General features: G+C 45.6%; 1 protein-coding gene and 1 long non-coding RNA gene across 8 annotated transcripts in view; one reads left to right on the top strand and one right to left on the bottom strand.

Moving 5' to 3' along the window:
- Positions 1–82: 82 nt before the first annotated feature.
- SERTM1 (serine rich and transmembrane domain containing 1) lies at positions 83–27,981 on the top strand. Of its 2 annotated transcripts, XM_038762206.1 has the most exons (3): positions 83–215; positions 22,116–22,120; positions 25,301–27,981. In XM_038762206.1, the coding sequence occupies exon 3, from the start codon at positions 25,493–25,495 to the stop codon at positions 25,814–25,816; it is 324 nt and encodes a 107-aa protein (XP_038618134.1). In that variant the 5' UTR covers positions 83–215; positions 22,116–22,120; positions 25,301–25,492; the 3' UTR covers positions 25,817–27,981. The 2 variants fall into 2 exon arrangements, with proteins under 2 accessions (XP_038618134.1, XP_038618133.1); XM_038762205.1 differs by lacking the exons at positions 83–215; positions 22,116–22,120 and adding an exon at positions 479–720.
- Positions 15,020–27,986, bottom strand: part of LOC119941650 — a 42,219-nt gene continuing 29,252 nt past the window's right edge. For all 6 annotated transcript variants that reach the window (XR_005455240.1, XR_005455238.1, XR_005455239.1 and 3 more), the window contains 2 exons: positions 24,119–24,262; positions 15,020–15,772 (listed from right to left, as the gene is read on the bottom strand). This is a non-coding gene — a long non-coding RNA (uncharacterized LOC119941650). The remainder of the gene's footprint in view (positions 15,773–24,118; positions 24,263–27,986) is intronic.

The raw sequence follows: 27,986 nt of genomic DNA on the forward strand, positions 1-27,986 counted from the left end.
TTGATTGCAACGGGAGCCCCGGACCGAGCACCGATTGCAGCGGGAGTCCCGGACGGAGCACGAGGAACACCGGAGGGAGCACCGATTGATTGCAACGGGAGCCCCGGACGGAGTACCGATTGCAGTGGGACCTCCGGACGGAGCACGAGGAGCATCGGAGGGAGCACCGATTGATTGCAACGGGAGCCCCGGACCGAGCACCGATTGCAGCGGGAGTCCCGGACGGAGCACGAGGAGCACCAGAGGGAGCCCGGAGGGGGCACCGATTGATTGCAACGGGAGCCCCAAACCGAGCACCGATTGCAGTGGGAGCCCCGGACGGAGGAGGAGGAGCACCGATTGATTGTAGCGGGAGCCCCGGACCGAGCACCGATTGCAGCAGGACCTCCGGACGGAGCACGAGGAGCACCGGAGGGAGCACCGATTGATTACAACGGGAGCCCTGGACGGGGCACCGATTGCAGCGGGACCTCCGGACGGAGCACCGGAGGGAGCACCGACTGATTGCAACGGGAGCCCCGGACGGAGCACCGATTGCAGCGGGACCTCCGGACGGAGCACGAGGAGCACCGCAGGGAGCACCGATTGATTGCAACGGGAGCCCTGGACGGAGCACCGATTGCAGCGGGAGTCCCGGACGGAGCACGAGGAGCACCGGAGGGAGCACCGATTGATTGCAACGGGAGCACCGAACCGAGCCCCGATTGCAGCGGGAGCAGGGTGAGTCCCGGCGGGAGCCCCGATTGAGCCCGTTGTTGGGTGGGGACCGGCCCTATCTGTTGCCCACTTGTACTTCCCAAGCGCTTACTACAGTGCTCTGCACACAGAAAGAGCTCAGTAAATACGACTGAATGAATGACTATAGGTTGCCAGTTTGTACTTCCAAGCGCTTAGCTCAGGGCTCTCCACACAATAAGAGCTCAATAAATACGACTGAATGAATGAATGTTGCCGGTTTGTACCCTCCCAAGCGCTTAGTCCAGCGCTCTGCACACAGTAAGAGCTCAATAAATGAATGAATGAATGACTATAACTTACCGATTTGTACTTCTCAAAGACTTCGTCCAGTGTTCTCCACACAGTAAGAGCTCAATAAGTACGACTGAATGAATAAATGTTGCCTATTTGTACTTCCAAAGCGTTCACCTCAGTGCTGTGCACACAATAAGAGCACAGTAAACACGATGGAATGAATGAATATTGCCTATTTGTACTTCCCAAGCGCTCAGCTCAGTGCTCTGCACACAGTAAGAGCTCAATAAACACGGTGGAATGAATGAATGTTGCCTCTTGGACTTCCCAAGCGCTTTATCTCAGTGCTCTGCACACAGTAAGAGCTCAATAAGTACGATTGAATGAATGAATGTTGCCTGTTTGTACTTCCCAAGCCCTTTACCTCAGTGCTCTGCACACAGTAAGAGCTCAATAAACACGGTGGAATGAATGAATGTTGCCTCTTGGACTTCCCAAGCGCTTTACCTCAGTGCTCTGCACACAGCAAGAACTCAATAAGTACGATTGAATGAATGAATGAATGAATGAATGTTGCCTCTTGGACTTCCCAAGCGCTTTACCTCAGTGCTTTGCACACAGTAGAAACTCAATAAACACGATGGAATGAATGAATGTTGCCTATTTGTACTTCCCAATAGCTCAGCTCAGTGCTCTGCACACAGTAAGAGCTCAATAAACACGATGGAATGAATGAATGTTGCCGATTGGACTTCCCAAGCGCTTTACCTCAGTGCTCTGCACACAGTAAGAGCTCAATAAACACGATGGAGTGAATGAATGTTGCCGATTGGACTTCCCAAGCACTTACCTCAGTGGTCTGCACACAGTAAGAGCTCAGTAAGTCCGATTGAATGAATGAATGTTGCCTATTTGTACTTCCCAAGCGCTCAGCTCATTGCTCTGCACACAGTAAGAGCTCAATAAACACGATGGAATGAATGAATGTTGCCGATTGGACTTCCCAAACCTTTTACCTCAGTGCTCTGCACACAGTAAGAGCTCAATAAACACGATGGAATGAATGAATGTTGCCGATTGGACTTCCCAAGCCCTTTACCTCAGTGCTCTGCACACAGTAAGAGCTCAATAAGTGCGATTGAATGAATGAATGTTGCCTATTTGTACTTCCCAAGCTCTCAGCCCAGTGCTCTGCACACAGTAAGAGCTCAATAAAAACGATGGAATGAATGAATGTTGCCGATTGGACTTCCCAAGCCCTTTACCTCAGTGCTCTGCACACAGTAAGAGCTCAATAAACACGATGGAATGAATGAATGTTGCCGATTGGACTTCCCAAGCCCTTTACCTCAGTGCTCTGCACACAGTAAGAGCTCAATAAACACAATGGAATGAATGAATGTTGCCGATTGGACTTCCCAAGCCCTTTACCTCAGTGCTCTGCACACAGTAAGAGCTCAATAAGTACGATTGAATGAATGAATGTTGCCTATTTGTACTTCCCAAGCTCTCAGCCCAGTGCTCTGCACACAGTAAGAGCTCAGTAAAAACGATGGAATGAATGAATGTTGCCGATTGGACTTCCCAAGCCCTTTACCTCAGTGCTCTGCACACAGTAAGAGCTCAATAAGTACGATTGAATGAATGAATGTTGCCTATTTGTACTTCCCAAGCTCTCAGCCCAGTGCTCTGCACACAGTAAGAGCTCAGTAAAAACGATGGAATGAATGAATGTTGCCGATTGGACTTCCCAAGCCCTTTACCTCAGTGCTCTGCACACAGTAAGAGCTCAATAAACAAGATGGAATGAATGAATGTTGCCGATTGGACTTCCCAAGCCCTTTACCTCAGTGCTCTGCACACAGTAAGAGCTCAATAAGTGCGATTGAATGAATGAATGTTGCCTATTTGTACTTCCCAAGCGCTCAGCCCAGTGCTCTGCACACAGTAAGAGCTCAATAAACACGATGGAATGAATGAATGTTGCCGATTGGACTTCCCAACCCCTTTACCTCAGTGCTCTGCACACAGTAAGAGCTCAATAAACACGATGGAATGAATGAATGTTGCCGATTGGACTTCCCAAGCCCTTTACCTCAGTGCTCTGCACACAGTAAGAGCTCAATAAGTACGATTGAATGAATGAATGTTGCCTATTTGTACTTCCCAAGCTCTCAGCCCAGTGCTCTGCACACAGTAAGAGCTCAGTAAAAACGATGGAATGAATGAATGTTGCCGATTGGACTTCCCAAGCCCTTTACCTCAGTGCTCTGCACACAGTAAGAGCTCAATAAACAAGATGGAATGAATGAATGTTGCCGATTGGACTTCCCAAGCCCTTTACCTCAGTGCTCTGCACACAGTAAGAGCTCAATAAGTGCGATTGAATGAATGAATGTTGCCTATTTGTACTTCCCAAGCGCTCAGCTCAGTGCTCTGCACACAGTAAGAGCTCAATAAACACGATGGAATGAATGAATGTTGCCGATTGGACTTCCCAAGCCCTTTACCTCAGTGCTCTGCACACAGTAAGAGCTCAATAAACACGATGGAATGAATGAATGTTGCCGATTGGACTTCCCAAGCCCTTTACCTCAGTGCTCTGCACACAGTAAGAGCTCAATAAGTGCGATTGAATGAATGAATGTTGCCTATTTGTACTTCCCAAGCGCTCAGCTCAGTGCTCTGCACACAGTAAGAGCTCAATAAACACGATGGAATGAATGAATGTTGCCGATTGGACTTCCCAAGACCTTTACCTCAGTGGTCTGCACACAGTAAGAGCTCAGTAAGTACGATTGAATGAATGAATGTTGCCTATTTGTACTTCCCAAGCGCTCAGCTCAGTGCTGTGCACACAGTAAGAGCTCAATAAACACAATGGAATGAATGAATGTTGCCGATTGGACTTCCCAAGCCCTTTACCTCAGTGCTCTGCCCACAGTAAGAGCTCAATAAACACGATGGAATGAATGAATGTTGCCTCTTGGACTTCCCAAGCCCTTTACCTCAGTGCTCTGCACACAGTAAGAGCTCAATAAGTACGATTGAATGAATGAATGTTGCCTATTTGTACTTCCCAAGCTCTCAGCCCAGTGCTCTGCACACAGTAAGAGCTCAGTAAAAACGATGGAATGAATGAATGTTGCCGATTGGACTTCCCAAGCCCTTTACCTCAGTGCTCTGCACACAGTAAGAGCTCAATAAACACGATGGAATGAATGAATGTTGCCGATTGGACTTCCCAAGCCCCTTACCTCAGTGCTCTGCACACAGTAAGAGCTCAATAAGTGCGATTGAATGAATGAATGTTGCCTATTTGTACTTCCCAAGCGCTCAGCTCAGTGCTCTGCACACAGTAAGAGCTCAATAAACACGATGGAATGAATGAATGTTGCCGATTGGACTTCCCAAGCCCTTTACCTCAGTGCTCTGCACACAGTAAGAGCTCAATAAACACGATGGAATGAATGAATGTTGCCGATTGGACTTCCCAAGCCCTTTACCTCAGTGCTCTGCACACAGTAAGAGCTCAATAAGTGCGATTGAATGAATGAATGTTGCCTATTTGTACTTCCCAAGCGCTCAGCTCAGTGCTCTGCACACAGTAAGAGCTCAATAAACACGATGGAATGAATGAATGTTGCCGATTGGACTTCCCAAGCCCTTTACCTCAGTGCTCTGCACACAGTAAGAGCTCAATAAACATGATGGAATGAATGAATGTTGCCGATTGGACTTCCCAAGCCCTTTACCTCAGTGCTCTGCACACAGTAAGAGCTCAATAAGTGCGATTGAATGAATGAATGTTGCCTATTTGTACTTCCCAAGCGCTCAGCTCAGTGCTCTGCACACAGTAAGAGCTCAATAAGTACGATGGAATGAATGAATGTTGCCGATTGGACTTCCCAAGACCTTTACCTCAGTGGTCTGCACACAGTAAGAGCTCAGTAAGTACGATTGAATGAATGAATGTTGCCTATTTGTACTTCCCAAGCGCTCAGCTCAGTGCTGTGCACACAGTAAGAGCTCAATAAACACAATGGAATGAATGAATGTTGCCGATTGGACTTCCCAAGCCCTTTACCTCAGTGCTCTGCCCACAGTAAGAGCTCAATAAACACGATGGAATGAATGAATGTTGCCTCTTGGACTTCCCAAGCCCTTTACCTCAGTGCTCTGCACACAGTAAGAGCTCAATAAGTACGATTGAATGAATGAATGTTGCCTATTTGTACTTCCCAAGCGCTCAGCTCAGTGCTGTGCACACAGTAAGGGCTCAATAAACACGATGGAATGAATAAATGTTGCCTCTTGGCCTTCCCAAGCGCTTTACCTCAGTGCTGTGCACACAGTAAGAGCTCAATAAGTGCGACTGAATGAATGAATGTTGCCTATTTGTACTTCCCAAGCGCTCAGCTCAGTGCTCTGCACAAAGTAAGAGCTCAATAAACACGATGGAATGAATGAATGTTGCCGATTGGACTTCTCAAGCGCTTTACCTCAGTGCTCTGTACATAGTAAGAGCTCAATAAACACTACTGAATGCATGATTATAGGTTGCCGATTTGGACTTCCCAAGCGCTCAGCCCAGTGTTCTTCACACAGTAAGAACTCAATAAACACGATGGAATGAATGAATGTTGCCGGCTGGCCTTCCCAAACGCTTACCTCACCACTCTGCACACCGTAAGGGCTCAGTAAACACTACTGAATGCATGATTATAGGTTGACGATTTGGCCTTCCCAAGCACTTAGCTCAGTGCTCTGCACACAGTAAGAGCTCAATAAACACGACGGAATGAAAGAATGTTGCCGGCTGGCCTTCCCAAACGCTTACCTCACCACTCTGCACACCGTAAGAGCTCAGTAAACACTACTGAATGCATGATTATAGGTTGACGATTTGGCCTTCCCAAGCACTTAGCTCAGTGCTCTGCACACAGTAAGAGCTCAATAAACACGACGGAATGAAAGAATGTTGCCGGCTGGCCTTCCCAAACGCTTACCTCAGCACTCTGCACACCGTAAGAGCTCAGTAAACACTACTGAATGCATGATTATAGGTTGATGATTTGGCCTTCCCAAGCACTTAGCTCAGTGCTCTGCACACAGTAAGAGCTCAATAAACACGACGGAATGAAAGAATGTTGCCGGCTGGCCTTCCCAAACGCTTACCTCAGCACTCTGCACACCGTAAGAGCTCAAGAAACACTACTGAATGCATGATTATAGGTTGACGATTTGGCCTTCCCAAGCGCTTAGCTCAGTGCTCTGCACACAGTAAGAGCTCAATAAACACGATGGAATGACTGAATGTTGCCGACTGGCCTTCCCAAACGCTTACCTTAGCGCTCTGCACACCGTAAGAACTCAATAAACACTACTGAACGCATGATTACAGGTTGCCGATTTGGCCTTCCCAAGCAATTACCTCAGTGCTCTACGCACAGTAAGAAAGAGGTCAATAAACACTGCTGAATGAATGACTATAGGTTGCCGATTTGTACTTTCCAAGCGCTTGGCTCAGTGCTCTGCACACAGTAAGAGCTCAGTAAACACGATGGAATAAGTGAATGTTGCCGACTGGACTTCCCAAGCGCTTTACCTCAGCGCTCTGCACACCGTAAGAGCTCAATAAACACTACTGAATGCATGATTATAGTTTGCCGATTTGGACTTCCCAAGCGCTTAGCTCAGTGCTCTGCACACAGTAAGAGCTCAATAAACACTACTGAATGAATGACTGTAGGTTGCCGATTTGTACTTCCCAAGCGCTTAGCTCAGTGCTCTGCACACAGTAAGAGCTCAATAAACACGACTGAATGAAAGACTATAGGTTGCCGATGTGCACTTCCCAAGCGCTTAGCTCAGTGCTCTGCACACAGTAAGAGCTCAATAAACACGACTGAATGAACGACTATAGGTTGCCTATCTGTACTTCCCAAGCGCTCAGCTCAGTGCTGTGCACACAGCAAGAGCTCAATAAACACGATGAAATGAATGAATGTTGCCCACTGGACTTCCCAAACACTTTACCTCAGAGCTTTGCACACCGTAAGAGCTCCATGAACACTACTGAATGCGTGATTACAGGTTGCCGATTTGGACTTCCCAAGCGCTTAGCTCAGTGCTGTGCACACGGTAAGAGCTCAATCAACTTGGACTTCCCAAGCGCTTAGGACAGTGCTCAGCACACAGCAAGCGCTCAATAAATACGATTGAATGAGTGAAGGACTGACTGAGTACGAAGGACTGAATGAATGCAGGCGGGAGCGGCCCCGCTGGGCGCCCAGTGGTTGGCTTGGGGTCCGCCCGGGCCCCGCGGGTGAGCGGGGGTGGTGGTGTGAGCGGGGTGTGCGTGTGCGTGTGTGTGTGCGCCGGCCCTGCCTGCAGCCTGCCGGCGGGGGCCAGCGGGGGTTTGAGGGGAGGGGGCGGGGGGGTCCCCCGTGCCCGTGCCCGTGCCCCCGTCCCGGGGCCGGGCCCCCACCTGGTCCGGGGTCCCGGCGGGAAAGCGGCTCCCTCCCTCCGGTCCCTGTGGGCCTTCCGGCCCGGCCCGGACACGTCCCACCCCCCCCCGCCTCCCGCCTCCCGCCTCCCGCCTCCCGCCTCCCCCCTGCCCCTGCCCGGCCGCCCCCCGGCCTCACCCCCTCTCCTTCTCCAGCTCCACCCTGCTTCCCCCTCTATGCTTTTCTCCCTCTCCCTGCTCCCCACTTTCCCCCGTTCCCCCCTCCCCCTCTCCCTGCTTTTCCTCCGTCCTTCTCCCTACTTCCCCCCAGTCCCTTTTCCTGCTTCCCCCGTCCCTCCTCCTTACTTTCCCCCGTCCCTCTCCCTGCTTCCCCCCGTCCCTCCTCCTTACTTTCCCCCGTCCCTCTCCCTGCTTCCCCCCGCCCCCTCCCTACTTTCCTCCTGTCCCTCTCCCTAGTTGCCCCCCGTCCCTCTCCCTAGTTGCCCCCCTGTCCCTCACCCTAGTTGCTCCCGTGACCCGCTCCCTGCTTCCCCCGTCCGTCTCCCTAGTTTTCCCCCTGGCCCTCTCCTTAGTTTCCCCCAGGCCCTCTCCTTAGTTTCCCCCAGGCCCTCTCCCTAGTTTCCCCCCATCCCTCTCCCTAGTTTCCCCCCGTCCCTCTCCCTAGCTTCCCCCCGTCCCTCTCTCTAGTTTCCCCCCGTCCCTCACCCTAGTTGCCCCCCGTCCCTCACCCTAGTTGCCCCCCGTCCCGCTCCCTCCTTCCCCTGTCCCTCTCCCTAATTTCCCCTCGTCCCTCTCCCTAGTTTTCCCCCTGGCCCCCTCCCTGCTTTCCCCTTGTCCCTCTCCTTAGTTTCCCCCAGGCCCTCTCCCTAGTTTCCCCCCTGGCCCACTCCCTAGTTTCCCCCCGTCCCCCACCCTACTCCCCCCCCGTCCCCCTCTCTACTTTCCCCCCTTCCCCCTTCGCTAGTTTCCCCCCTTGCCCTCTCCCTACTTTCCCCCCCTGTCCCCCTTCCTACTTTTCCCCTCCCTGCTCCCCTCCAAAGAAGCAGTATGGCTTGGTGGCTGGAGCCCGGCCCTGGGAGCCAGAAGGTCCTGGGTTCCAATCCCTCCTCCGCCCCTTGCCTGCTGTGTGACCCCGGGCAAATCACTTCACTCCTCAGGGCCTCAGTCCCCTCGTCTGCCAAATGGGGATTGAGACTGTGAGCCCCACCTGGGACAGGGACTGGGTCCGACCCGATTCGCTTGTATCCCCCCCCCCCCCAACCCCAACTGTTAGTAATAATAATAATAATAGTATTTGATAACCGCTTACTATGTACCATGCACTGTTCTAAGCGCTGCGGGGGGAGGTGATACGAGGTGATCAGGTTGTCCCACGTGAGGCTCGCAGTCTTAATCCCCATTTTAGATGGGGTACAGAGAAGTTAAGTGGCTTGCCCAGGGTCACACAGCTGACGAGTGGTGTAGTCGGAAGTCGAACCCATGACCTCTGACTCCCAAGCCTGTGATCTTTCCACTGGGCCACGCTGTGCCTAGCACATAGTAAGCGCTTAACAAATAATACCACAATTTTTATTGTTATTCTGCTGTCCCCTGGCGACCTTCCTGAACCACCCTTGCCCCCCGTTTCCCCCCCTCTCCGCCGCCTCCTTCCCCTGGGGTTCCCCGCTCTCTCCATCTGGCCCCCACTTCCCTGCACTGCCCTGCATCCCCCCCCGCAGTCCCTCCCAGTCCCCCCCTCAGTCCCCCCACAATCCCTCCCATCCCGGCAGGGCATGCAGCCTTTTCCAGCATGGCCCACTTACCCCCAGCAGACAGAAACTGATGGTGGGGGGCCACTGGGCCCGAGGCCGTGCCTTAGGGTGTTGGTTTCTGACTGGTGAGGGGGGTTTTTCCCACAGAAACATGTTTCTGGAGGGGATCGCCCCAAGACCCCTTAGTCCGCTCCCCGACCCCAGACCCAAACCACTCCAACTGGACAGGAAGCCTTCCCATCTCTCAACAAGACTCTGCCCTCTCTTCTGGGACGCCTTTCTTCACTGCCTTTTACTGTATAGTTCTCCCCACTCTATAAACGGGGAAAAAAAGGATAAGGGAAAATAATAAGTTTCTTTAAATCAGCAATATTCGCGTGGTGTACAATTCTTTATCTTTAGAAAAAAAGTTTTATTAAGAAAAAAACTGCAGTTATTGGAGGGCTTTAATTGTTTGGGAGAGAGGAGTGTGTTAAACCTGCTGTAAGATTGGGGTTGGGGGGTGGTGGTGAGTTTTTGTTGTTTTGCTAATCAATGCATCCTGCGTTTTGTTTTAGGATGAAGGTGTCTCTTCTCATAATCAATAATGCAAATGTATGTGGCTGTATATGTTGACAAACGAGGCAGTTTATGAACAAAAAACAGAGTTAATGCAAAAGGATGCTTCCAAGCAGGAAGAAGGGGCTTTGGAGAGAATAGGTAGTGGGTGTTTTCCACCCCTGTGTACCAGGAGAAACAATTGGCTACAGAGTTTCGAAATAACGGTGTTTCTCTCTTACCTGACCTTGATTTCTTCAAGATTCTGTTCCATGCGATTAGAGAATCCCATGCCAGTTAATCATATAGTTTTCTGAGAAACCCTCAAAACGTGACCTTTTTTTTGTTATTTAAGAAATGCCCTCATTTTTTTCATTGTTGATTTTCTGGGTGGCAGGGTGGTGTTGGTAAAGTGTGCTTATTCAGAATCAAAAGGACTTCTGATTTCCTACTAACTACTATGAAAGTTATTGACCCAAAATCTGAATTTTAGTTCCCAGCCTCCACCCTGCCACTCTGTGTCTAAAATCATCTCAAAATCTGGCCATTGCCATACACTCTGGGCTAAATATTTGTTTTTCACCTTGGGAACCCTGTTCCTGCATTCTGCTTTGCAACTAGCATGATAATTCTTCAAAATAAAACGCATAATAAAAATTTATTGATTCCAATAGGTACTTGTAACCCTTGTTAGCTGTTGTGTGGAAAAATCCAAGCCCTCCAATTCCTACACGTTTTGAAAAAACTACAGATAAAACACCAAGGTAGAATTCAACATTTTAAATATTTTTTCTTCTAGTTCTTACCTTTAGGTGGTTTTATGCCATTAGTTCTACATATACTACGAGATTGGCAAGAAAGAAAAATAAATTTTCTAAGATGTCGAAAAGGGACTGAGGAGGAGAGAAAAGTAAGATGTTAATTAAAACACTTTGATAAGGTGTTTTTCAGCCTACAGAATGTAAAATTAATGCTGTTAAATTCAAGTTAGTTACTTTGACCATTGTGATACAAGAAACTAATCAGAGCACCTTGGGGATACATATTTTACTCCCAATTCTATTCCCCTTAATTTTTTTTTTTAAAGACTGGAGAGTAGAAACAGCAAGGTCACAAAAATATATCCAAGAATTTTAGATTATAGCTCCCAAAAAAGCCATTCCATTTTTTTAAAGAGAATCCTCACCTGTTTTTTTCTTCTTATAATGCGCTGCTTTTATAGTTAACACTGCCAGTGAGTTAATCCTAGAGAAAACTCAGGGCATTAGCACCTGATCGAACATTCCCACCCTGATTGAGAAATAAATCCAACACCTTATTTTCATCCTATTTCCCCACCTACCACATCCCCTGTACATTTTACTCCTCACCTTCTAAACCCCTGGGATACTCACCCCATCCTTTCATCTCCTCAACACTTATGTAGACATCTTGAAATTGGTTTTTTCCCCCCTCTACCTGAGATTTATTTTACTGACTGTATATTTGAAGGGGTTAGTGTAAAATTACCCAGGCGAAATCTGTAAACATGAAAGAGCATACCCACATGACTCTCATCGAAAAAACCTAATTTAGTAAGGGCAGACTGTGACTGGCATCAATATTTCCTCAGTTGTTCATTTTCACTTCTACTCAACTATATTATTGTAATGTTTTTGCTGTAGAAAGGGAATCAAAATCCAGCGACTAAATTATTATCAGGGACCCTACAGGAAAAAATCATGACTTTCTGCCACTTAAGTCCTTTGATGGAACTCGACTACAGGTACACTTTGAATAGGCCGCTATTAGGACATGTGTCAGAACCAGGAAGAGGGAATGGCTTACATTAAAAAATGCCAGACAGTAGCAGAATTCATTCAGCGGGTAGTGAATATCAAGATTCAGTTCCCAAGGGAAGTCAGAATAGCTGAGCAGTTTTCGAAAGGAGTCACGCTGATTAAAAACAACTGTTAGGCTTTAGCTCTTACCAGATACACTTATTTGGCTCTTAAAAGGTAGCTGGTTCATCAACATTTTCCCTGTGGTTATACTGGTTGCAGGTTTACCCTCTCCCCACTTCCCGCCCCCCGTTCTGTGTCATCCCAACTGTAGTTTGTGCTGCAGACATGGGTCTGCTCTCTGAGGCCGCCCTTCCATTGTTGATAGGTTCCTGTGTACCCCAGCACAGTCCTTAGAACCTCACACCTTCCACCGATGGCTTATAAACCCTCTGAAAACATTAGCTCGCTAATCTGGGCAAGGGCTCTGTGAGACAGGATGCTGTCTAGGCAAGATGCCAGGATGCAAAGAAAAAATGCCTTCAAGGTCGCGCGGCAACAGAGCTGCAGCCCCACTCTATGCCGGACCCATGGCGAAGTGGTTGGCGGGGTTGGATCATTATTGGTCAGTCCATCAATTCATCAGTGGTATTGATTTTGCATTGACTGGCTTACAGTCTAGTGGGGGGAGGCAGACGTTAAAATGAATTAAAGATAGGGGAAGTGACAGAGTATAAGGATCTAGGTACCTAGGAGCTGTCGAGGCCAGGTTGGGCGGGGGTGGAGGGTTAGTATCAAAGTGCTTAAGAGGTACAGACCCAAGAGCGTAGGGGATGCAGTAGGGAAGGTGAGTAGGCTCAGGAGCTGGACTCGGATCTGGTCCGACACGTGGCTTGGATGGAAAGGGAGCAGCTGCCGCTGCCCTTGGAATTTCTGGTGAAGGTGTGGCCGGCATCATACTGTGGCCCATCCTAAAGTATAGGATGGTAAAGGGTAGCCTTGTGAATCTCTAGATGACAAATCTTTGACTATTAAATAGAAGCCTCTGGTTCTAACTCTTGTCCTGGACTCTGTCTCCTTTTTCATCATCATCATCATCATCATCAATCGTATTTATTGAGCGCTTACTATGTACAGAGCACTGTACTAAGCGCTTGGGAAGTACAAATTGGCAACATATAGAGACAGTCCCTACCCAACAGTGGGCTCACAGTCTAAAAGGGGGGAGACAGAGAACAAAACCAAACATACTAACAAAATAAAATAAATAGAATAGATATGTACAAGTAAAATAAATAAATACAGTAATAAATATGTACAAACATATATACATACATACAGGTGCTGTGGGGAAGGGAAGGAGGTAAGATGGGGGGATGGAGAGGAGGACGAGGGGGAGAGAAAGGAAGGGGCTCAGTCTGGGAAGGCCTCCTGAAGGAGGTGAGCTCTCAGCAGGGCCTTGGAGGGTTAGTATCAAAGTGCTTAAGAGGTACAGACCCAAGAGCGTAGGGGATGCTCTTGGGAAATTTTTCAAATTTCCCAAGGCTCCCAGAAAACACACATTATGGATTCTGTGAAAGGAGACTAGCCTCAACAGGTCTCGGTCCTTTCTACGTGCAATAATGAATTAAAAATCACTGCAGGTCTCGGTCCTTTCTACGTGCAATAATGAATTAAAAATCACTGCCTCCACCTGACTGGGAATGAAATGTTTCTATCTGAACTTGGCAGAATTAGTCTAGAAATTAGACCCGCCAACTGAATTGGCTGCACTGGTGTGCTTGGCAGTTTGGTGCTCCTAGAAAATTTTTCTCTTGATGAATTTGCCAACCCTTGCCAGGGTGTAATCTGTGAGACAAAGAACAAGTAATTCAGTTGAGGGTAATTTTAATCAAAGATGGTTCCAAGATTAATGACATTTAGATAAAGTGTGATCGTTAAAACTCATTCTCTGATCTCTTATATTTTGAGATTCTTTTTTTTCCCCCACCAGAAATGAAGCTGCTGGAATAACGCTTTGGTAAATGTTCTAAACAGTCCTGCCATGGAGAACTAGAGGCATCCACTTGGGCATTGTGATTTTAATGTCTTAACTGGCTAGCCCAAGAGTTTCCTACAAATACAAATGCTCAGATACTCACCAGCGTACTGCCCAGCTTGTTTGTCCCAGTGACACTGCTTCAGTTTTAACCATAACACATCAGAAGCTGAAGGAATGACAGAACAATTCAGTCTATAAACATTCTCCTTGAGAGAAATCTGTGTCTTACCTAGTTCGATGTAAACGTGCTGGGAATTTGGAAGTTTAAAATATTTGGTCTTTAAGATTGGCTGAGGAGGATTTCCCTGGATCCAAAATGTCTTGAAGAGTTTTGTTCAATAAAGGTGTCTTTTCCAGGATTATTCATGTCAGACTCATGTAGTCAGTCCAGCCTGATCCACACTGCTGCCTTAAAGCCAGATTTTTATATCCTATATACAGTCCTGGGATCCTGCATGGAATTCATCTCCTGCTCAAGAGTAATCTTAAAGTATTTTCACCCAAGGATTCACCTTAATTCTCCACTTTATTTTATGGTGCCATTTAAAAGGTATAGGGCCAGAAGGTGTTTTGGGTTTTGTTTTGTTTTTTTCCTTTCTCCCTCTGAAATCCAGTTGGAGATCTGGATGTTGAAGGGCTTTGCCCACATAATAATAATAATAATAATGGTGGAATTTCTTCAGCACTTACTAAGTGCCAAGCACTATTGTAAGAGCTGGGGTGGATACAAGCAAATCGGGTTGGACACAGTCCCTGTCCCACATGGGGCTCACAGTCTTAATCCCCATTTTTACAGATGAGCTAACTGAGGCCCAGAGGAGTGAATGACTTGGCCAGGGTCACAGAGCAGACACGTGGCAGAGCCGGGAATTAGAACTCAGGTCCTTCTGATTCCCAGGCCCGTACTCTATGCACTAAGCCATACTGTTTCTCATTAATCCCCATTTATTGAGTGCTTACTGTATTCTGAGCACTGTGCCAAGCATTGGGGAAAGTAAAATACAACAAAGTTGGTAGACACGTTCCCGGACCACAGCGAGTTTACATTCTACAGTCCCTGTCCCACATGGAGCTCACACTCTAAGTAGAAGGAAGAATAGGCATTTCATTCCCATTTTACTGATAAGGAAACTGAAGGACAGAGAAGTAAATGACATCCCCAAGGTAACCCAGCTGGAGAGTGATAGAGCCTGGATTAGAACCCAAGTCCTCTGAGGATAGAGTCTTCCATCATAAATCAATTATGTCACCACTAAAACAAAGAAGATGAGGAAAGGGACTGTGTGGACAGGTTGGGGGAGGAATCGTGGTTTTCATTCATTCATTCATTCAATGGTATTTATTGAGTGCTTACTGGGTGCAGAGCACTGTACTAAGTGCTTGGAAAGTACAAATTGGCAACATATAGAGACGGTCCTTACCCAACAACGGGCTCACAGTTTAGAAGGGGGAGACACAAAACATAACAAAACATGTAGACAGGTGTAAATACCATCAGAATAGATAAATAGAATTATAGCTATATACACAAATATATATACTTATATATTTCATCTTCCTCATCAGTACTTAGTGAGTGTGTCAGCACTGCAGCAAGGGCTTGGGAGCATACCGTGAAAGACGAAGGCACAGCCCTTACCCTTGATAAGTTTACAATCTAAGAGACACACTTAAATCTAAGAAAAAGTCAAGGTCGTTAAGGGCTATGAAGATAGAATGTACTTTAGGAAGAAAGCACCCATAATTAGAAGTAGAATCAGATATACTTTATATTAGAGTATGAAATTACATTAGTATGCACTAATTACAAGGAGCATGGTTCTGAAAACCAATCTTTAATTATTTTTCACTTCCTCCACATTTTTTTTCCCTAGATGAAGCAAATTTACGGTTCACTTGAATCTCTAAGTTGCTTAGGTTTCCGTTTGGCTCTAAGACTCAAGTTCTTATCTGAAATTACAACAGGCTCTTGAGGACTCTATTTCCTCCTTCCACTCACGATTGCTTGCACACGTCATTGTGTTCTACATCACCGGAACTGTGCGTCCTTTTTTGCCGATGTATTTGTCCAGAGAAAGTCCTCAAAGAGTGTGAGAGCAAAAGATTAGCAGGAGCCGTAGGCAGTCCCAACCACGAACAAGTTTTTGGAATGAGGCCTTTAGTACAGTGTCATTCGTAGACAGCAGCCCTGCTGATATTCTTCTGGGGTTTAGAAGAAGTCTTCTCATTTGAAAAGGGTTACCTGATGTGTGAGAGAGAGAAAGAGAGAGACAGAGAGAGATCTCAATTGATTAGGTTCCTGGAGCTCATAAACACTTTTTGTGTTATGTGCAGGGGATCTGACTCTTCTCATGCCCTTCTTTGAGGCTCTTTGAGTAGGAAAGCAACGGGGCTTGGGGGAAAGAGAATGGGCCTGGGAGTCGGAGGACCTGGGTTCTAATCCTGGCTCTGCTTGGGCACAGAGACTCAGATTCCTCATCTGTGAAATGGGGATTGAATATCTGGTCTCCCTTCCACTTAGACTGTGAGCCCCATGTGGGACATGGTCTGTGTCCAACATGATTATTTTGCATCTACTCCAGTGCTTAGCGCCATGCTTGGCTTTTAGGCAGAACTTAACAAATACCATTATTATGATTACGATTCCCCCAAAAAGTGGCAATGAGTGTTTCAGTGTATGACTGGTGGATGTTGGACATGGGTCACCTTCATTTACCTAATGGAAAGGGAACGGTCCTGGGAGTCAGGCAACCAGGATTTTAATCCCAGCTATGCCACTGATACGCTGTGTGACCCTAGGCAAGTCACTTCTTTATGATATTTGTTAAGTGCTTACTGTGTGCTGGGCACTGTACTAAGTGCTGGGGTAGATATGAGCTAATCAGGTTGGACACAGTTCACATTAAAATGAAGCAGCGTGGCTCAGTGGAAAGAGCCCGGGCTTTGGAGTCGGAGGTCATGGGTTCGAATCCCGGCTCCGCCACTTGTCAGCTGTGTGACTTTGGGCAAGTCACTTAACTTCCCTGGGCCTCAGTTCCCTCAACTGTAAAATGGGGATAAAGACTGTGACCCCCCCGTGGGACAACCTGATCACCTTGTAACCTCCCCAGCGCTTAGAACAGTGCTTTGCACATAGTAAGCGCTTAATAAATGCTATCATTATTATTATTATTATTATCCCACATGGAGCTCACAGTCCTAATCCCCATTTTACAGATGAGGTAACTGAGGCACAGAGAAGTGAAGTGATTTGCCCAAGATCACACAGCAGACAAGTGGTGGAGCTGCTTAAACTTAAATTCTCTGGGCCTCAGTTTCCTCATCTGTAAAATGGGGATAAGAAACCTCCTCTCCCCTTCCCTTAAATTGTGAGCCCCATGTGGGGCAAGGATTGTGTTCAATGTGACGATCAGTATCCACCCCAGTGCTTTAGTATATAAGAAGCCCTCAATAAATGCTGTAATTATTATTATTAGTCCAGAAAGATTCTGGTGAGAATCTTGCCTGCGATGGAAAGCAGGAAGATTCCACTGAGGTTTCCATAGTCAACTTTCACCCCGTTTTTATAATGACAGTTCCTCTGTTCCATAGGCTGAGGGAAAAAGTTCATGCACACACTTGAGGACTTAGTCCCCTTCCTTGCTTTAGGCTTCTGCAGGAATGCCATCAGGAATGCTTTTCCCTTTTTCTTGGCTTTGACTGTGGAAGTTACTTCCAGAAAAGTCAGAGCTAAGGTGAGGCCTCTGCATTTTGGCTTTTTTTGGAGGTCCCAGAGGGCCTTTACCTCCTCCTCCTCTATAGCAAAAGGCAGTGTGTTTGCTGCCTGAGTAGGGCTCCTTCCTTTGACTTTCAGCAGTCAAGGTCCGCCTGGCCTCTTCTGCAATGCTGTATGAGTATGCAGGGATCCCTGCGGCTTGGATGGGAAACCTTTCTCAACTAATCCCTGTTAATTGACCTCTTCCTCAAAGATCCAGCCTTCAGTTTCCCTAATTGGTCTCTTCTGAATCTTCTCTAGAGGCCAGAATTGTCCCCAAGGAACAGTGGGATCCATTGCTCTAGTGTTGATGTAATTCCCCTTGCCTATATGGTGGTGGGGGGGGTGGGGGAGGAGAGATTTTATGGGGGGAGCAAGCACTTTAAAATTTCAAATCCACCTAGAACTTTGTGGATATTTTAAAACATGTCCCTTCAATCAAACAGTATGTTTTAAGCACCTATTCCACTGTGCTGAGCACTGCACTAAGCGCTTGGGGGAGCACAATAACGTTAGAAGACACAATCCCTACCCCAAGGGAGTTTACACCTTACAAGAACAATTTTGGGGAGTGTGGTTTTGAGCCTATATAGTCCTGTTTTTCCTGACATGTGACCTTGGGGCCTTTCTGAAAATCAGCCGTCTCATATTTAAAACAGGAGTGTCAGTAATGCCCGTCCTTACTAACGAAGCTGCGTTGAGCAAATCCTCTGTGGGGTTTGTAAGCAGCTCAGAAATCTTTTCGTGGAAGGAGCAATGGAGGCACAGTTGATTTCACTGCTGATCGTAAAGGATTCGGAATGCTTAGACACTTGGTGTGGGAAAGCTCCCCCCCACCCCCAACCCCGTGTTCCCTCTTCCCAGTATGGGGGAATTTTCTGGCTGGATTTCTTTTATCGTGACTTGTGCAGACTTGTTTAAAGTCCTCGCACAAGTGAAATGTGTCTCTTTGAAGACGCCACCAGTGTTTAATCAGATCTCACTGCAGGAAAATTAGGAAACTTTCCTTCTGTACACTACCTGAATTACTGAATATGGTTCAGAACCATGAGAAAGTGAGTCTTAAAAACTCATTAAAAATGCTGTATTACCTGGGAAGTCCCACTTTCCCATTCTCACCTTCTTGCGGATTCATTTTGGCTTTAGCCCTCTACCCCACTGACATCTCTCTCTCAGGGTATTTTCTTAGATTTTTCTCTCTTTTTGTATCTGCATTTTTTAAAACAGGGCCACACTCTTCCCGGGGCTTCAGGCTGCTGCTTTAAAATTGGGGCTACTAGGGTACTCCTATTTTAGCTAGAGTGGTAGCAAGTCACTGAACTACAGAATGGAGCATTTGCTGATTATTCTAGGCCATCATAACAACGGCAGTCGTGACTAAAAAATCTTTTAGTAGGGGACAAGCACCTCCCCATCTGTCCACCCTATCCATTCAAAGATGGGGTCTGAAAGATCAGGATAAAAAGATTGCCTGTCTGACTGAACTCCCACCAGCCATCCCACGGCAGCCTCGTGACTTTCTGAGCTTTCATTCATTGTTGTATTTATTAAAGTGCTTGGGAAGCAAGTGGAGGGGCATTCACGGCTCAATTGAGGAGGCAGACAGCACCACTGATAGCAAAGTATTCTCTCTCTTTTTTTCTAACTAGGTTCCCTTGAGGTAGATGCTGAACCTCTAGGGCTTGCAATCTGTGACCCAAACTTCTTTTTATCAAAGTAAAAGGCATCCCCCTGCATTCCGAGTCAATTCCAGGTTTGGAACACCAGCTGCTGGAGTTGGAAGCCTCATTCTTCCTAGAGGGAAATGTGTTGATCTTCTCTGAAAGAGGGTGCTTGCTAAGTCAACGCAAAATATCGTCGTCTTGGGTTTAGTACAGTGCTCTGCACACAGTAAGCGCTCAATAAATACGATTGATGATGATGATGGGTTCCTGCTGGTTATTCTCTTCATAACATAAGAAAAATAAAGTTCCAGTTCCAGCTTTCCTCAGAGCCCTTCCTACCTAGCACCTTGTTCAGAAAGCTCCAGTTCCGCCTCATGCCACTTACCTCCACCTCCTCCTACATTCCACCCCCACTCCTTGGCTTCTCTTTTTCTTCCTTCCCCTCTGCCTCCCCCTCTTTTCCCAGCTGGGCACCATCTCTGAAAGTACTTGAAGAATGTTCTATTCCAGGTCCCTGCTGCAGGTGAAGGATAGTTGAAATATAATACTGACTCTTAGGACAGTACCTCCTTAAGATAGGGAAGGAGATGCTCTGTTGGGCTGGGATGGAGGAAGCTGGCTCCACCTTCCCTTCTCCATGACTCCTGTGGGAGTTAAGAGGAAGGACGGGGTTTCCAGCTGCAAGCTGAGGGTGGGAATAAGGAAGACTTTCCTCACGGTGGGAGATGGCAGATGTTGGGAATGAGATTCTGGACTTGTCTCCCTTTAAAGTGCAGGATCTAGTCCCATCTGTCTGCTATGCTCTAGATGAAGTCCTAATATTATTATTAATAATAATAATAGTGGTATTTGTTAAAGTGCTCACTATGTGCCAAGCACTGGGGTAGATACAAGGTAATCAGGTTGGACACAGTCCCTGTCCCACATGGGGCTCACAGTCTTAATCCCCATTTACAGATGAGGTAACTGAGGCACAGAGAAGTTAAGTGACTTACCCAAGATCACACGGCAGACAAGTGGCAGAGCCGGTATTAGAACTCACGTCCTCTGAATCCTAAACCCGTGCTTCTGCCACTAGAACATGCTGCTTCTGGTTGAAGCAAAATGGCCTGTTTGAAGACAGGGAGATGACTGGGTGGGTTGTTTGGTTTCTGTCTAGTCTTAGCATTTCCTCTGGCCTCTGGAGAAACAGAGAAGGAATCTTGCTCTTACTAGCTCAGTTTGCCATTTAAGATCACTGTTCACTTTTTTTTTTTTAAAAAAAAAAGGCCTGCAGTATCTCAGTCCATGATAAGTGACTGTTTTTTGACTCTGTGACTTCAAGATATTGGCCCTCAGAACCTTGATGGGAAATTGGCATCAAATGACCAATGAACCCTATAGAAATCTATTGAATTTGGTTTCTCTATTGGGTTCTTGCTTCTGAAACTTCTCAGACTCGCGGGGCCTCTGCCTTTGTAAATGAGAACCACCAAGCTATGAACATTTCTGCAGAGGGCTGGGAATGAAACCGAGTGAGATACCAGAGATTCAAGATATGGCTGGAATAAGTAGATTGCAATATTATTTTTAATATGCTACTTACAAAACTGGGGCTTTTGGCTAGACAGATTTGATGGCACATTGAGACTACTAAACTCTAATCTGTTTCTCACCTTCGCATAGGTTCCCGAGAAATACTTTTAATTTGAGTTTTACACAAGAGGGGTGGGTAGTAGTTACAGATAATATATCATAAACATCTTGGTGACTGGGTCTTTCACTAAATGATGCATACTGAAAGACATATCCAGTTTTCTCTCACCGTTACATCACCCCACCCAAAAAACCGAAAAGTGCAGGATTGAGAGCCAGCAGACCTGGGTTCTAATCCCAGCTCTGCCACTTAACCTTCTGGGTGACCTTGAGCAAGTCACTTTTTAACTTTGAACCTCAATTTCCTTATCTGTAAAAAAGTGATTCAATACCTCCTATTTAGACTGTGAGCCCCAAGTAGGATAGGGACTGTATACAGTCTTATTAACTTGCATCTACCCTAGTGCTTAGTACAGTGCTTGACACATAGGAAATGCTTAACAATTTTTTACTGCCTTTTTTAAAGGGAAAGATATAAAAAATTATTTGAATAAGATTCACAAACCCCAAGATTTGATACGGTAGACTTGAGATTGTGACTGCAGATCACATGAATAGTTTTAAAAACACTCTACGCTCCAAAGATTGGAACAGATAATGTTTACAACATCGATGCAAATTTTGACTCATTACTTGAGCTAAGTCCTTATTTAGTGTTTGGAAGACCCACTTGATAGTACAAATGTCAATCCAGTTTGTGCATGAATCATAATTAGTGCTTGGCACTTGGCAGCATCCTTCATCTAAGAATTTTAAACCTTGTTTCAGAGAGGGACTGAAACAGAAACCAAGGGAGAGAAATCCAAGACTTGGCTTATTGCAGGTGACTGACTCAATCTCCGACCCCACCTGATTATAGTCTTAATGAGTTATGTGATTGAGATATGCCCCAAACAATCCATTTTTCTCATGATTAATCCTTATGTTGATGGTAAGGTAAAGGTGATACTGGTTAGGAAAAGGTGTGAGAAGAAATGGTACTAACTGTGGCTGTCCTTGACTGTGCCTGTGCGAAAGCACTTGTTAGCCTTCGGTTTTTGACGCGATGCTTGATGAAGTCACCATTAATGCTAACAAGGTCCCTGTCCTTACTAACAAAGCTGCGATGAGCATATCCTACGTGGGGTTTGTAAGCAGAGAGCCCGGCCTGGGTACGTGATTTGGCTGGGAGCTAAGAACTCTCAGCCTGCTGGGAGAGGATGGGGAAGCCCCATATTGTGATATGTGAGCAGAGCTCTCAGCCAGGCAGGCTGTTGGATAAAGGGTCGCCACATCCATGTGGCCCTTGAATTTCTTTACTCAGATCTCCCCGGGGTTAATTGTGAGTCCCAAGGAAACTAAATCGTCCGACAGTAAAGTTAAGCGCATTTTAGCAAGTTGTAATTTATCATTTTGAAACCCAGCTGCCTCTTCCGTTGTCCTCGCTCATAAACCGTTTCTTGCGGATCGGAAAATGACACTGAAAATGGCATCAAATGCTGCATGGTTGGTTCTGGGAACCCGGCATGAGGAACATTGGAAACGGCTGAGAGGCAGGGTGACAGTCTGCATTTACATTGAAATCTCTTCCTTCTTTTCTTTAAACACATTCTCTTTCGAGAACTGCATCCCTTTGGCCTCCCCGGGCTATCAAAAGCATTTTCTCAGTCCAGCATTTCAGTACTCAGTGTAGCACTTCCTAGCTTCCTGCACCTAATATCTGAAAACCAGCAACATGTCAGCGTTTTAAAAAAATATATCACAAGAACAATGGGGGATAAAATATTTAAATTATAAAATGAAATTTATCCATTTTAAACTTCTGTAGGGGAATTGGAATAAATATTCTAAATTCTTCCAAATTAGACTCTAGTTTTTAGAGTAGAGCACTGAATTTAAATTGGTATTTTGGCCATATTTAATCAAATGAGTTTTAGAAATTATATTCAATCTGAAAACTTCCCATCTAAAGTAATGGGAAATCAGTACATTGTGGTTCATTTGTTCAATTTGCAGTACCAAGTTAAAGGTTATCCAGAAGAAGGAAAATTTACAAAAATTTTTCTATTGTATTTCCTAATAAAACTTTTTTTCAAAAGGCCACATTGGTTCACAATGTCCCAGTGAAATTTTTCCAAAGAGGTAGTTTGGGGGCTGAGAAAATCCTCCTCAATTCCAACGTTTTCAAGAAATCAGGCAATGTTGGTTAGAGATCTTTATGGGCCTGGCTTCTGACTCGTGAGATTTGGGGGTGATCATATCCTAGGCCACAGTTTTTTTCTTTTGGAGAAAGTGTACACAGTAACTGCAAAGAGCAATCCCACAGGATTATTTGGAAAAATAGGGCTAGAAGAAATCTTGAAGGAAGGTTTGTTTGCCCAGGAGTGGGCTGAACAGTCAACCTCCCCCCGCCTAACTCTCAAAACAGAAGGCCTATTTTGTGCTCTATCTAAATGTAGAAACTTAAACCAGTCATTCTCGCTCCGGTCCTTTCCAGGCACTTTGTGTTACCTTGATGCCCTGAGAGGAAGATGTGAGGAAGTGGGGGTGCTCCAAAGCTAGAGGAATCAGAGCTCGTCAGGGCGAGGCTCAGGCAGGGGCCATTGGTCCCAATGTGGAGGACAACCCAGCTGCCCTGTGTCAGACACAGTACTGGGGGCCAGAGATGACAAGTCAATAGCAGAGTATAAAGTTATGGACATAAATGCTACCGGGATTTGTGAATATGTAACTGCATAAGTGATGCAGAAGGGAAGCAGTGTTGCCTAATGGAGAGTGCATAGGCCTGGATGTCAGAGGACCTGTGTTCTCACTGCCTAATTAGGCAAGTTATTTAACTTCTCTGGGCCTCATTTTCCTCATCTCTCAAATGGAGATTCAATATCTGTTCTTGCTCTTACTTAGCCTCTGCGCCCCATATGAGAAAGAGACTGGGTCCAATCTGATTATCTTGTAACTATCCAGCCTTTAGTACAGTGCTTGGTACATAGTAAGTATATGACAAATACCATTTTTATTATTATTATCAGTGTCATTATTATTATGGGAGATTAGCATTTAACTGGGAAGACCTCACCTCACTCTCTGTTCCCTTCTGCCTCCTTTTCTCTTTCTCTCTCTCTCTCTTTCCTCCCTATCCCCACACAGCTTCCCCAGAGCTCTAGCAGCCTGGCTCATTGCTCCTTATTCTTGGCAAGGTCTGCCACCACTACAGCTGCTGTTGGGGTGATGCAGTTGGTGATGGGGGCTGGAGAAGGAGGTTCATTTGACCAGCGGACCATAAGTTTGAGATGCCCAGTTGGACTACATTTTAAGCTATCTTGGACAAGTCAGGGGATAGCCCATTTATCATTTATCTACAACTATATGTATGTTCTCACACACACACACACACACACACACACACACACACACACAATCTCAGTGAATATTACTATCAATACTAACAGATTTGATAACACTATATTTCATTATTTAGAAGTATTAAAGTTCTCTAGCAGTCTAATGAGATCCAGCCTACAAGGCACAGCGTGATGAACATTATTTCATATATTACCTAGATATTGTCAGAAGATAAACCCAAATGAACTTGCTTGAGCTCATTAGGCTGCTCTAATCAGGTAAGAGTCCTGCAACGCATCTCACCCTTCCAGCCATCATTAAGGCCTTGCAGCTTTCATCCCAACTGGTGAAGGTCAGCCTGTGGAAGGAAAAGGCATTTAATTGGATCTGTTGAAAAGAGGCAAAGCAAAAGCTCTGAGAGGAAACTCAGGGTCAAAAGTGCTGAGGGAACAATATAATGAAAGGAAACCGAGACGGTTTTCGACTTTAGCATTCATCCAAGGAAGGAATCGGGGTTTAGTAAATCACGCTGAATTCATCATCACGGGAAGTATTTATTACAGAGTCATGGTAATATAATGAGATGCAAGGTGTAGTAAATCGAGTTGGTTTGGTTGAAGCCAGGCAAGATGAGGCATGGCAGTGGTAGTAAACAATGTGTGGGGATCAATATGTTGGAAAGATGGGGATAATTGGGGTGTGCTTGGGTGTTTGGGTGAGGGGGGGTCGGAATCCTAGGCCCTCTCCTTTCTTAAACATCTACTCTTTGGGACCCAGGAAGATGCTACATTGACGTTGCTAGTTGTATTTTTTTTTAATGAATTTTTCATTTAGGGAACATGCCTGCTAATTCTTTTGTATTATACTCCTAAGTGCTTAATACGGTGTTCTGCACATAGTAAGCACTCAATGAATACCATTGGTTGTAGCTCCTTAGAGAAACTGGCCAACTAATGGAATGTGGCCTCTAATAACCGCCGCTTGTTAGAACAACATTCATAATGAAGAAACAAACTTTCTTTGCCCCCATGAGGGTTAGCCCATTATTTCACCAGATTTTACCCACAAATAAAAGCTGAATAAAGATAAATGTAACTTTATCTTTATCAGAAGCAGCATGGCATAGTGGATAGAGCTCAAGCCTGGAAGTCAGAAGGGCATGGGTTCTAATTCCAGCTCCGCCACTTGTCTGCTGTGTTACTTTGGGCAAGTCACTTCACTTCCCTGTGCCTCAGTTACCTCATCTGTAAAATGAGGTTGAGACTAAGAGCCCCACCTGGGACAGGACTGTGTCCAACTCAATTTGCTTGTATCCATCGCTGTGCTTGGTACACTGAACAAAATATTCTTATTTTTTTTCTGGGCTGGGTATTAAATTGCTGTTGTTTTCTTGCAGTTTTGCTGAACCCTCAGTGCCGTGCTCCCCTTTGGAAAGAAGCAGGCCGGTTCTGGTGAAAGAGCAGCCTAAAATTGTGGGTGGCAGTTCTATGGATAAATGAGACGATCCCGATTCTGTCCCCTTGAGCCTATATAAGGACTTCCAATTTCCAAAGAGACGCTTATTTTCCTACCACCACCTTTAACAAAGATGTCCGAACCTGATCCGTCATCTGGATTTGTGGGGAATGCAGAGAATGGGACCTTTCTGGAGCTATTTCCCACATCTCTGTCCACTTCAGTGGACTCATCATCCAGTCACTTATCCAACGTCTACATCTATGTTTCAATATTCCTCAGCCTCTTAGCTTTTCTGCTTCTGCTCTTAATCATCGCGCTGCAGAGGCTCAAAAACATCATCTCCTCCAGCTCCTCCTATCCAGAATACCCAAGCGATGCTGGAAGTTCCTTCACAAATCTAGAGGTCTGCAGCATTTCCTCCCAGAGGTCTACTTTTTCAAATCTGTCCTCGTGAGAAGAAACCAAAACGAGAACACTCTCTCGTACTGGAACAGCATTGACCGTCCTTTGGGGGAAAAGACCACAGGCAGGTGTTGCCTGTGACATGGATTAAATGATAAGTGATTTATGTGTGCTGAATTTCTCCCACGCTCTCTAGCCTCAACTTTCCTTTTCATTAATGATGCCTTTTACAGGTGGGCATGTGGTAATGATGCCCATCCTTGAGGAGCGGTGAAGCGGCCACGTGGTCTAAGCGGTATCTGATTACTTTGGGATGGGACAATTAACTCGGTGTTGTGCAGAGCCTGCCATCTTGCCTGAAATTCTTCTCATTGGTGTGGACAGACTAGATTCAGAGAAAAACTTTTAGGTTCATTCCTCTCGTTGAAGCCATCATTCCAGTGGAGTCAATGGGTTGGAATGTAATAAGCTTCTTAGCACTTAACAGAGCGTATTTTCTGTAATTGTAACCTCAATCTGATGTCCCTTGTGAAATATTGGGAAAAAGTTTCAAATATTTACCACTCACTCTCCTGTTAATAAATCAGAATAACTGAATTAGAGAATTTAAATTATTCTGAATTTTGAGGGGTTTGGGAGAGAAGGCTCACTGTCGGCCGAAGATGACAGGATGAAATCTGTGTTGCAATCTGCCTTCTGGTCTTTCCTTTCATATGTCACGGCTCCAGCATTTCATTGTTTTCTGCGCAGTCCATTGTGAGAAAGAGAGCCATTATGATAGGAAATACCAGATGTAAATCGGGAAAGGGGCTTACTTTTTGCTTTGCCCCCACCATTCTCATCAGTGAGAATTAAGCACATGGTGAATGAACTCTAAACATTTAAAGAATTGTATTTCATACAGTGATAACCAATGGCAGTACATTTGAATGAAGTGTATTCCTCTATTCAATTTCCTACTAATTAATGTGGTAACGTACTTGTGAAGAGTGCAGCGCATCACTGGCTCACGGCCATAATGCCAAGATGGGTAATTAAACCCTCCCAGTGAATGTGAACTGCATTTCACAGCGGTTCTACGTGGCTCCCGTAAATTGGGTTGGCAGAACTCTGATATTTCCACTTGCTGATGCTCCTTCCTGAATTAGCTCGGGCCATTCTCCTGAATGGCTGGCTGCCTTCCCTCAATTCTACCACTGAGTTCAGTCAGGCCAATGAAAACAGGCCCGGGACCTAATAGAAATCAAGCTATGATAAAGCAGTCATTTTTATCAGAGATTGAAATCCAGTACCACAGTATTCTAAACTGGATTTTTGTCAGGTTACCAACATTCACTGGAGGCTAAAACTGGAAAGGGTGGAGAGGTTTAGTTGGAAACTTGCAGGCTGAAATGTATGCTTCTAGTAACAAGGTTAACTCTCCTGGCTTACATTTTGGTAGTAGTAGTAGTAGTAGTAGTAGTAGTAGTAGTAGTAGTAGTGGTAGTAGTAGTGGTAGTAGTAGTAGTAGTAGTAGTAATGGTATTTATTGATCCCCTTCTGGGTGAGGGATACTGAACAAAGCACTAGGGAAAGCACAACAGAAGAAAAAGACACATTCTCTGTCCAGTAGGAGCTTAGCAAACCAGGTTAACCGACTTCAAAATTTTACTGGCCACAGTGATCTCCTGATGAAAAGTAGTACAAGATTTGGATTGCCATGTGCATTCTCTTGTTGGTTCCAAATGAGAGAAAACATGAAAGAAAAAATCCTCTGTTAACCAAATGTAGCTAGCTCCTTTCTGATCTTGTAAGCTGTATTATTTACCTGTCTGAAGTCTGAAATTGCATACTATTGCTGCAGCAGCAAAATGACCTAAGAGAGTGGATTCTTGCCTCTTCCTTCCAGGAGTTTCATCAGAGCCTTTGGCAAGACAGCATTTGCCGAAAACACAACTCCCTCAAATGAGCCGTGATTGCAAATAGGACATAGATCGCAAATGTAAGTTGCGTTCCCATATCAAAAGTGTTGTTTTTTTTCATTCTACTTTATGTGCATCAGTTAGAAGCAGCATTATTTATTGTGGAGTGGAAAGAAAAAAAAAACCCTTGGGTTAACTGTCCCTGGGTTACAAATCTGTGAAGAGAAACTGGTTTTTCAGCAGGTACAAATGTCAGATGAATTTGTGCTGCTTAAAATGTTCAGAGGGGCGGAAGGATCCGTTGGTTAATAAAGAACTGGA

This window comes from Tachyglossus aculeatus, chromosome 20 (genome assembly GCF_015852505.1).
Source record: "Tachyglossus aculeatus isolate mTacAcu1 chromosome 20, mTacAcu1.pri, whole genome shotgun sequence".
NCBI lineage: Eukaryota > Metazoa > Chordata > Mammalia > Monotremata > Tachyglossidae > Tachyglossus > Tachyglossus aculeatus.